Source organism: Protomyctophum parallelum (assembly GCF_964188405.1).
Source record: "Protomyctophum parallelum genome assembly, chromosome: 4".
In the NCBI taxonomy this organism is placed as follows: domain Eukaryota; kingdom Metazoa; phylum Chordata; class Actinopteri; order Myctophiformes; family Myctophidae; genus Protomyctophum; species Protomyctophum parallelum.
Genome location: NC_139700.1, coordinates 9,047,644 through 9,059,960, shown reverse-complemented (window position 1 = coordinate 9,059,960; position 12,317 = coordinate 9,047,644). Strand labels below are relative to the sequence as shown.

Here is a 12,317-nt window from a genome sequence, read left to right as displayed (position 1 = left end):
TCCTTGCGCCCGAGTTTTAAAACTGTGTAGTGTGTGCTGCATAAAATAATCGGGCCGATTATCCTGTAGTGTGTGGTGCTATCAGATTTCAGATTGAAAAGAATCGGCTAGTGTAAGGCCACCTTAGTGTGTGAATGGTCTTGGCGAACTTTCTTTCTTAAAACAAAGAACCATGAGCCGACCGTTTGTCACAAAATAATGCCACCATTCTTCCTGATACACTTCCTGTACTGTATGTTTGCACTTTTACCACCTGTTGAATGTTTGTTCACATCAAACTAATTGATCACCAGAGGGGAGAAAAGCATATTTGTTGATACAGTACAGCCCAGGGTCAGTTTGTAAAGGTTATTTCTACTCATTGTTTGAAGTGTAACTTGATATTTGTTGTCGTATCTGCAATTTTGCAAGAGGATGACAGACTCTAGATTAGAATGTGTTCATTGTCTTCTCTACTCAATTCACATACGTCACGTTATTGTTCTAGCACCAGCGTGCTATGCTTTCACCATTGTTAAGCATAACTAACTGACATCATTGATTTTTATCTGACGCATGACTGGACAAGTCTCTTGAAGGCGTGCGGCAGCATCCTTATACATTATAGGAGCCTGCAGGAACCAGTGGAACTACAGTTCCACATAGCGAACACTGACGGCCTCTGGGACACTCCAGACGGACGACAGAGCTGAGGGAGTGGATGTACCTCGCAGACTCCCAACTACCCATTAGGGTGAACAGTAGCTGTACATAATACTATATTATGTGTCCAGGCGGGTTCCCACACATTTTTACTAAATCATTTCCAATACTTTTAATAATATTAATAATATCTCAAACTTATATAGTGCTTTTCTGAGTACTCAAAGACGCTTTACATGGGGGGGTATTTACAGAGGTAACAAAAGAAAACCTTTTCCAGGACTGAAAAACGCTTCTTTTCCTAATTTAAATTTATTTCCAGGAATTTCATGGCCGTGGGAACGACCCGGTGTATCAAATCTAAAATAATTCAGCGTATAAATTCAGCGAATGGGTAGCACTAGACAGAGACAGAGACAGAGACAGAGAGACAGAGTTTCTTTTCCTAATTTAAATTTATTTCCAGGAATTTCATGGCCGTGGGAACGACCCGGTGTATCAAATCTAAAATAATTCAGCGAATGGGTAGCACTACCAAATGTGCACTTTGAATGTGGGAAGGTGTTTGCGAGAGAGAGAGAGAGAGAGAGAGAGAGAGAGAGAGAGAGAGAGAGAGAGAGAGAGAGAGAGAGAGAGAGAGAGAGAGAGACAGAGACAGAGACAGAGACAGAGACAGAGACAGAGACAGAGAGAGAGAGAGCACCACTCAGTTCACACGGGTGTGTTTTATTTTAATCGTACCTGCAGCAGGACAGTGCCTCCAGGGAAGCTGAGCTGGACACAGTATTTAGGAGCGTTGTCCCACGAGAGGAGCTGCAGGTCCTCTATGGTGCTGTAGGACAGTGACGACTCCATGTAGCCGGTGGGCTGCATGGTGGAGGAGAGAGAGGGAGGGGAAACAGGGTTACTTAATGTTGATATAGTATATTAACCCATTTAGACCCGAGGACGATTCTACAAATGTCTTCTAAAAATCATGATCGTTTTCTGAAAAACCTGTTTCTATATCAGTGGTGCTCAAACCATTTCATGTCAAGGATACCCCCAGAATTATCTGTATTTGCCCCCCCCCCCCCCCTCCCAGAAGCAAAGATTTGAGTTAAAAACGTTCGCTCTGAAAGAATATATATTCAAAGATTTGCGACAAATTTTCACGATTTTTAAAAAATAGCAGATCTACAAGCTCGTAGCTTGTAGATGAAAAGAACATATATTCAAAGATTTGTGCCACATTTTCACGATTTAAAAGAAATAGACCTACAAGCTCGTAGCGCGCCACTCGGTGGCGCGCTATGAGCTTGTAGATCTGCTATTTTTCAATAGCTAAAGTATAACATAATGCTTAGTTAAAACACCAAAAGGGGTTCCCGTCGTGAATGGGTTAAAACAGTCATGGAAGGAAAACTGCTTTTCTTTCCACTTGTCACTGCACCGGAACCACAACGGAAATAAACACACATCCTGAGGCTTCCCGACCGTCCTGGTATAGGCAAACAGGACGGAAATAAAAAAAATCTCCAAACATATCAGAATAGCACATCATGGTGCGGCAAACATCATGGACTTGTCTTTATGGCCTGCAGTCAGTTCCATGCAAATAGTCGTTAATTACTGGGACAGTGCAGCATATCAGGTTAAGAGGAGTAGGCTGCAGCTTAACGGCAGCAGAGCAGGTTAAGACTCTTAAGAGCAGTCTGGCATTAGTCAGACCTTTCACACACAGTAGAGTCTAGGCGTGGAGCTGTGGAGCGACTGGCTATGTGAGACGGCACATACAATAACATCACTAACATTATCAATGTTTCAAAATCAAAATCGATTCAACTCGATTCAAAACTATTCTCTATTCAAAATGATTCTCAATTCAATACATATAGGATTTCATCACAATCTACTCCAGCCAACTGACGTGACTATACTACAGCAAGTTGAAAATGACTGAAGACATGATGTTTACTGTGATTAGGGTAAGCTTACATTTCATATCACAAACGCCATGTAGTGAAAACTCCTGTAACTGTAACCAGAAACATTGGTAAGTCCATGTGACATACTAACGTCATGTCCAGGGGGTGTACTTGTGCCTCACGCTACAGCAGCAGGAGATGGGCTGCTGCATGTCCTATGGCAGTGGTTCTCTACCTGGGGTGGGCGCCAAATTATATATATTATTTAAAAAAGAATTTGGCAACTGAAAGGCTGGAAAATGGAAATTAAGAGTTTACATAGTACCCATAGTACATGCATACATTATCGTCTCCACCAAGCACTGTCTGTGACTAGGTGTACTAGTGTAGCTTTGCATCTGTTGCATCTGCCCCTGTGTGAAAGCAGCATATTAACGTTGTGGCAGGAATCAGGATACGGAGACGAACGTCTGTATCCGCCGCTCAGGTACATTTTGATTACCAGACTTTTAGTCTGGTAATCAAAAGTATTTCTGCATCGCGGGATTGATACTTGGATCACATAAGTAGCAAATGTGATTACTTTTTCCACCGCTGGGGGGCACGTGTGCTAGGCACGTGAGCTAGGTTAGATCCTATCTGGGAGGAATAAAGGTACTACTATATATGGCAAGTTGGCAACATACGACACTGTGTATCTTCATTGAGTGTCGGGCAAATTCACATTTGTTGCCTTTCGAAAGACAGTTCTGTTTCCATGGTGCATTTCATTAAATAGATCAGACACGTGGAATAGATAGAGTGCATTGCAAACAGCTGTATTTCTGTCACTGGAAGAAAAACAGCCCAAAACAAATCAAATCCACAGAAACACAATATTTCCTTGGTAATATTCAGGGACTGTTTGACAGTATGGAAAAACTGATACCCCTTCCAATCCTAGAATGCACTGATATGGACCGTCTGGGCTAATATCGAGCTTATAGATATTTCATCTATCTACCTTACACAAAGGATTCTGGCCCACATTGTAGGCTGCTTTGCAATGTAGCCTACACAGGGAACATTCTTTCACATATCCATCAATATAGAAGTCGAACTTTGGAACAGATGGCTATCTAATGTTAACAGATAACACAGTGAGTCAATATAAACTTATATATTCCATTATTTCTCGAATGTAATAATACCAATTGGTATGGTAATTTATATAATTTTAACCGTGGATTAGTCACCTTTACAATAAGATACAGCTTGTAATGACCGGGCGCTCGTGGGATGAGCAACACAGCTAAACGTGTGGGTAACGCCTCCAAAATATTCACCAAAATGGTAAGCATGGTGGTAAGTCTGGAGGTACTCTGATGACCCTGGCTCTGTGGGGGCGAGCGTTGTCATTCTGGAGGATGGCGTTAGGTCCCAGAGTCTGAAGATATGGGATCGCCACTGGTTCCGATATCTCATCCCGATATCTCACTGCATTGAGATTGCCTTCAATGACAAGTTCTGTCTTAATCAACGATTAAAATGATACAATAAAAATTGGTATTGTTAAAGTGGAGAAATAATGGACAAAAGTTAAGTTTCGGAACCTTTGTTGCTGAGTTTATGTTAAAAGAGGCTAGCCATATTATATATAATTATCAGACACTACCATCTGTGAATTAGTCTCAATAGCTTTTTTTAACATCAGAATGGGTCGCTGTTTTTGTCTGGCCACATGGTGTGAAATGTCAACAAACAGTCTGCTCCACTTATTTGGTCCATCTAAAATAGGAGACTGAACACAGGACCTCTAATAAAAGCCTGACAGACTGTCCTCTCCTCTTCACTGCCTCAGTATCACTGCTGCATGGGTCCCTGTATTCTGCCTCAGTATCACTGCTGCATGGGTCCCTGTATTCTGCCTCAGTATCACTGCTGCATGGGTCCCTGTATTCTGCCTCAGTATCACTGCTGCATGGGTCCCTGTATTCTGCCTCAGTATCACTGCTGCATGGGTCCCTGTATTGGGCCTCAGTATCACTGCTGCATGGGTCCCTGTATTGGGCCTCAGTATCACTGCTGCATGGGTCCCTGTATTGGGCCTCAGTATCACTGCTGCATGGGTCCCGTCCCACTCTCTTTCTGAAAGACACTGACTTGGGAACAGAAGATTTGAGCTCTGCTCTGACCCAAACCCTACTACTACTAACTTAACCCATTCTGACCCGAGATCAGATTCTAAAAATGTCTGTTTGAAAATGACAGTTTTCTGAAAAAGCTATGTTTCTGTGTCAGTCGTTCTTCGATTTTTCTAAAATAGCAGACCTACAAGCTCGTAGCGCACCACTCGGTGGCGCACTACTTGTAGATCTGCTATATATTTCAATAGCTAAAGCATAACATAATCCTAACATCAAAAGGGGTTCCCGGCTCCTGCCCAAAATGGATTAAGGACAGTTCAAAACCCAGCATATATTAGCTTTGTGTGAACAACAACTCAGACCCAAACAACTCGTAATTAAAAACAAATATATCCACCCAGCTTTCTACCCCGACCTGAGCCAAGCCTACTACTGGTTCAACACACCTTAGAATAGAATTAAAACTATAGTCTCTCTGTCAACAAATCGGTTACCCGAGTGAGTTCTGTTCTTAGTTAGTCACACTCAGCAGACAGACAGCAAAACAGCACTGGATGAGCAGTGTCCAACTGCCCTAGCACGCCAACCCGCCATGGATTTGTCCTGTCCTTTTTTCGGTTCAGACAAAACACTGCTTATATTGTTTTCACCATCCTCCCCTCTCTGCAGTCAAGTCAAGCAGACAGGTTCTCTTTATTTGCATCCATCTCCCTGGTTCTCTCTCTCTCCCTCCCTCTGTGATCATAGAACAAACATGCAGTTCCCCAGCGCACCTCCCATCCCCCTACTAGAGAACAAACACACTATTCCTTTATTTACACCCCCCCTTTCTCTCTCGCTCTCTCTCTGGCTGACAGAGTGAGTTGGCTGTGTCACTCTCCTCTCCTCTGCTCCCTCCCTCCCTTCCTTGCCTCATCTCCTCTATCCTTGATGGCCACATACACACACGCTCCACATCACGCAGACAAGCCTCACGTTGTGAACCAACACACAACACGCATACGGGGTTTTCACTAGAGATGGTATCCGCTGTAAATATTGGCTCTGGGGGTGACACGGCTCGTCTCCTCAGAATAGCAAATGTCTTCCTAGTTCCGCCGCGCCTATACCACACAATATCGCACTATTTGGGCCTCAGGTACACATATTTAAACCACCTTACCTTATTTTAGGCACGTCAATATAGGCAAAATATTTCAAAAGGGACACACACACACACACACACACACACACACACACACACACACAGACAGTACAGTACAGTATCAGATGATGAAGGTGAGGGGAGAGAGAGAACAGCAACAGATATTAAGCCACCGCTGGTAACCATAGATACAACATCCTGTACTAGAACATGCAGTGATTGCCACCACACACCTCCTCCCAGCCCTCTTTACTTCGTCCTTTCTTAGAAATCTCTCGCTCTCCACATCCCCGATTTGATTTTCATGCAAAGCTTCCAGTAGTGGGAAGTAACTGAGTACATTTACTCAGTACTGTACTGTAACCCGGTCAGGACGGGAACCCCGGTTTGGTGTTTTAAAACCCATTCTGACCTGAGATCAGATTATAAAAACGTCTTCTACATCCTGACAGTTTTCTGAAAAAGCTATGTTTCTATGTCAGTCGTTCTTCGATTTCTCAAAGATAGCAGACCTACTACCTATGAGCTTGTAGATCTGCTATTTTTCAATAGCTAAATTATAACATAATGTTTAAAACACCAAAAGGGGTTCCCACCCAAAAGGGGTTAAGTAAAAGTATCGATGCAACGTAGAAATGCTCTGTTGCAAGTGAAAGTCCACCATTTACAAATGTACTTGAGTAAAATACAAACGTATTGGCTTCATAATTTAGTTAAAAGTATCAAAAGTAAATGTACTCATTGTTGTGCAGAATGCCCCACTTCAATATGTATCCCTGTAGAAAAATCTCTTTGAAAATAGCAGATCTACAAGCTCACAATGTAGATCAAATTGGCTATAGTTTCAGAAAACTGTCGAGATTTAGAAGACATTTGTATAGAATCGAACTTAGGTCTAAATGGGTCAAGTAAAGAATGAGAGTACTTTTTCCAGTGATAGCTTCCTTGCTCTCGAGTCCTCTCCATTTGTCTTTAGTTCATTTTTTCTTCTCGTTCTTTTCATTCTGTTTATTTTCCCATGTGTTTTCTTGAGGACGACTGCAGTAGTCTACAGCAGCTCTGATCCACTCCCCCCCCCCCCATGCACTGCTGGGTTGTTGCCATGGAAACAAGCGGACGGGATGGAGAGACAGACAGTACAACGTTTTCGTTTGTTTGTGTTAAAGGGAGTGCACATGGAGAAAATAAAGAAATACAGAGTTCAGGGGCAACATGTCGTCCCTGACGGGCGGAAAATCGATCTGAATTCAGTCAGAAGCTCTTGTTAATGCTCATTGGATGTATCCCGATATATGCGGCTTAGAATTCTTAATTTTGCAATGAAATATGCAGCATTTTATGTGATTTTATGTGGTGAAAGTGCAGGAAGTTGTGAAATATACAGACCGTTTTTAAATGTGCAGAAAAAATGTAAATGTTAAATGGTGCATTTATATAGCGCCTTTATCCAAGGCGCTTTACATAGATTACATTCACCCAATTTGCCCTTCGGGGACACTAAATAAACTTGAACCTTGAACCTTCACCCATTCACACACACACATTCATACACCGATTGTGGAGGAAGCCATGCAAGGCACCAACCAGCACACCGGGAGCAATTTGGGGTTCAGTGTCTTGCCCAAGGACACTTCGACATGTAGACAGGAGGAGCCGGGATTCGAACCGCCGACCCATGGATCATTGGACGACCTGCTCTACCTCTTGCGCCACAGTCGCCTATTTTGAGACGTGTTATAGGAGAAAGTCTCACAAAAACCAATTACATAGCCAATCTACAAGCCTGCAAGGTGTTGGCTATTTTGCATCATATGTCGATGTCTAGAATAGTGCATTAATAATTTATGAAAACACAAACAAGACGAGATATTGAAATACGAGGTGTCTGCCCGACTGAAACAAAATGTCGTTTGAATAAATAAAAAGTCTGTCACTGATCCTGTGCCAAGTCATGTCACTCACTGACAGAGCAACGACCAATCCATCTCTAACTTTGTAGCACATTAACCTTCATTCACAATTTTAGGCAACATTTGCAATTCCAAAGTAATTACACTCAACGGGTTATGTTTTGCATACAAATAAGTGACATATGTAAGCAAAGTACTATACAATCCGTTGGTCAACAGCAGATGCCTAGCCATCTCCCAGAGACCTTTTCTAAGAAAATCTAATATCTCAAAGTGTGTGTGTTGAGGTGACAGAGGTCCAGAACACGTGTGTGTTGAGGTGACAGAGGTCCAGAACACGTGTGAGTTGAGGTGACAGAGGTCCAGAACACGTGTGTGTTGAGGTGACAGAGGTCCAGAACACGTGTGAGTTGAGGTGACAGAGGTCCAGAACACGTGTGTGTTGAGGTGGCAGAGGTCCAGAACACGTGTGTGGAGGTGACAGAGGTCCAGAACACGTGTGTGTTGAGGTGACAGAGGTCCAGAACACGTGCGAGTTGAGGTGACAGAGGTCCAGAACACGTGTGAGTTGAGGTGACAGAGGTCCAGAACACGTGCGAGTTGAGGTGACAGAGGTCCAGAACACGTGTGTGTTGAGGTGACAGAGGTCCAGAACACGTGTGTGTTGAGGTGACAGAGGTCCAGAACACGTGTGTGTTGAGGTGATAGAGGTCCAGAACACGTGTGTGTTGAGGTGACAGAGGTCCAGAACACGTGTGTGTTGAGGTGACAGAGGTCCAGAACACGTGTGAGTTGAGGTGACAGAGGTCCAGAACACGTGTGAGTTAAGGTGACAGAGGTCCAGAACACGTGTGTGTTGAGGTGACAGAGGTCCAGAACACGTGTGTGTTGAGGTGACAGAGGTCCAGAACACGTGTGAGTTGAGGTGACAGAGGACCAGAACACGTGTGAGTTGAGGTGACAGAGGTCCAGAACACGTGTGAGTTGAGGTGACAGAGGACCAGAACACGTGTGAGTTGAGATGACAGAGGTCCAGAACACGTGTGAGTTGAGGTGACAGAGGACCAGAACACGTGTGAGTTGAGGTGACAGAGGTCCAGAACACGTGTGAGTTGAGGTGACAGAGGTCCAGAACACGTGTGAGTTGAGGTGACAGAGGTCCAGAACATGCAGTAATGGAGTGCCAGTTCAGTTGAGAAGGACATAATACACCGCTGACAGGAGTGGGAGAACCTTTTGCACGTTTGGTCGACACAGATTTACTGTCAACATGAGAATGACAAGAAGCCATATTAAACGTTCAGCCTACTACTAGGTACAAGTTACGTTGCAATATCACATTAACAATATTAACATAGTTAATCACATTGACATAGCAACATGTTTAGCTACTATAGCTAATATATTGACGTTAAATCAGCCTGCATCTCTCTGCATTCTCTCTGCAGACCACACAGGAACTACTGTGCAAGGACAGACAGACGGCCTTGGATAGGAGAGAGCATAGAGTACACATTTCATCTTGTTCCCGTCATAAAATATCATAATTTCCCGTCCCGAGTCTCTCCTTCCCCATTTACCAATAATCACGCTACAGTAGATACCACACAAAAGAACATTCACTGGTGGCCTAGATTCGTGTTCATGTTTCAGGTTGTTATTAGAGAAAGTAAACGATGAGTGTTCTGTTTTTCTTTCCTTTTGGCGATTTTTGACAGGGCGGGGGCATTCTAACAAGTGGCTAAATATGGAAGCAACATCTTACGGCAATTTCTTTATTCCCCTCCTATATATACAGGTTTAATGTTTGTCTTTAGGTCAATGTTTGTTTTAAAAACACCATTGACAATGAAGAGTTTGTTTCCCTGACTTCACACAGGTGTGATGTTTTTTACCCGTTCGAATATATGAACACCAAGTGGCACAAAATTAATGTTATTAGGCAGGCATGCCGCCAGACTCACAGGTCTTGCACGCACACGCGCACGCACACACACACACACACACACACACACGCACACACGCACACACACAGTGTCCCGAGGGTATGCTGCGGCCGGAAGGGAAACGAATGATGGTGTAACGCAACCGCTTCTTCCCAATATGCCTTGCACTGCGTGACTGGTGTGTCACGTGATCTAAAATAGAAGCATACAGAAGGGAGTAACTATTGGCTAATGAATGCAAGGGCTTAGAGAGGCCCTGCAAGCCTGCATAATGGAATGGTCAATGTCTGGGTTTAAATGCAGATCACCTGGGCAAGCTAGTGAGGAGCAGGGTGGCTAGGACAGACAGGGGGGGGGGGGGGTACTAGGGGGATACCATACTGTGTGTCGTAGGCTCAATGTCACTTTGTCACCTCCCAAATCACATTCAATAGATCTCATGATATTTTGTGGCCAGATGTAATTTCCTGTGATCTAGTAGGACTGTAGTAAATGATAATAAAGAAATTGCTGTAAAATCGAAACCGAATGCCCACGCACCACTGTCAAAAATAGCTAAAATCGCTAAAACGAAAGAGAGCAGCAAATGAGGAAAACAAAATGAACACTCATCTTATACTTAATAACAACCTAAAACATGAACCTTGGTTTAACCCATTCTGACCGGGCACCCGTTTTGGTGTTAGCATCATGTCGTGCTTTAGCTATTTAAAAATAGCAGATCTACAAGCTCATATCGCGCCACCGAGTGGCGCGATACGAGCTTCGAAAAATCGAAGAACGACTGACATAGAAACATGGCTTTTTCAGAAAACTGTCAGGATGTAGAAGACGTTTATAGAATCTGATCTCAGGTCAGAATGGGTTAAAAAAAAAAAAATTACGTTTGGCTGATGACGGCATGAGAACACTTTTAGAAAAAGGATCTCCCAACCATGATTCATCAAAGCCCGACATACATAAACACACCAAAATGCTGCATGTGAGTATTGTTATTTAGGGACGTCACATTTTCTTGAACTCGTGTAAACCTGCTGGGCATCTGTGACGTGCTAGCATAACAAAACAGTGCTGTTTAGAGTCACTTCCCCGAACGATAAGACCCTGTACTTCCCTCCATGTCAAGGAGGAACCGTTGTAAAAAAGCCACATCGCTGACATACAACACATAAGTGGTTCCCAAACGTTCTAGCTCGAGACCCAAAATAGAAATGAAGTCGTTTACCCGGGACCCAACGTAGTGAAAATAACAGATCTGCAAGCTCACAACGTGTCGCTTCGCGAGTTCGCGCCACATTGTGAGCTTGTAGATCGGCTATTTTCACTACTACGTTTTTCTTATATTTCTGAGAATATTCGGCCTTGTTCCCATTTTAGGCACTAAAATAAAATGCAATAAAATGCAATAAAACACTATGTGCACAGTGGGGGAAAAGGAGGGGGGCTGCCCTGATCACCATTGGCTGCCAACTACGAGATATCTCCTAGTTTGATTCACACCCTTCAAATGCCAACTACGAGATATCTTGCATTTGATCGCTTTATATCGATATGAAAAGGCCTTGCTATTTCTTTTTAAACAGCCCGGTTGCTAGGCAACTCCTTGCTCAGCCCCGCCCGCCCCGTTTCTTACGCGTACACCATTCGCTGCCTTGTTTAAGCGACATCTTAAAACCCTTTTCTCTCTGAATCTACGCTGCATCCGTGCAGCGGATCAAAACGTGGATGTTCTGACTTTATGCTGCATCGCACTTACAATATTAACGCTTCTGAAGAGAAATCAATGTCCCTAGCGTGATGTAGAAATGGTGGATTTTGCTTCCTGATTTTGGGGGAAGCAAAAGCTCCCTGCATCCGCCTGGCAGTCATAAGGATAGCGCCAGGAGGACTGCTGGGCGGCTGGGCCTGCTGAAAGGTGGATTTTCAGGCCTGTTTTAAAAGATGTAAGTGATGTGATCTGCATTTTTTAAGGTAGGGGGTCGGGGCATTCCACACTTGGGTGGCAGTGCTGTAGAAGGAGGATTTACCCGCGTTTCTTTTGAAAGTGGGCGGTATCAGATCGTTGTTCTTGCTCCCTCTACTATTGTGGCTGTGGGTGTCGCTCACTTTTTTGGACAATCACAACAACCAGAATGGTAACAATGGCAGTATAGTACAGTAGCTGTAAAAGAAGCAAACCGCAAACAAAAACACAAACAACTACACCGTCATAATGTCACATTACATGTTTAACAGAAGTGTGAGGGCACTACGATTTATAGAATTTCAGGTCAAGCCAAATATAATCTTATATGCAAAACAAAAACATAAATGGTACTGTAATATACGTCAGATTCGGTGGTATAAAAAGCCATACATTGTATCATATAGGCCTGATGTCGAAAAAAGAAGAAAAATAACGTTCGCTCTGAAAGAATATATATATTCAAAGATTTGTGCCGCATTTTCATGATTTTTCTAAAATATAGCTAAAGTATAACATAATGCTTAGTTGAAACACCAAAAGGGGTTCCCGTTCAGAATGGGTTAAATAACAGCATGGAACTTGTCCATTTTCACCACCCAACAATATAAAAACACACATGGATTGCACGGACTGCGGACACCCACTCAACACGGGTCATGTTCTCCCCCAGGATCTC

The 12,317-nt window shown here is 43.4% G+C and overlaps 1 protein-coding gene across 1 annotated transcript in view; it reads right to left on the bottom strand.

Annotated features, from left to right (window-relative positions):
* Positions 1-12,317, bottom strand: part of cmip (c-Maf inducing protein) — a 60,747-nt gene that overhangs the window by 32,339 nt on the left and 16,091 nt on the right. Inside the window, exon 2 of the mRNA XM_083763315.1 lies at positions 1,384-1,509. Coding sequence (XP_083619441.1) covers positions 1,384-1,509 — 126 coding nt within the window. The remainder of the gene's footprint in view (positions 1-1,383; positions 1,510-12,317) is intronic.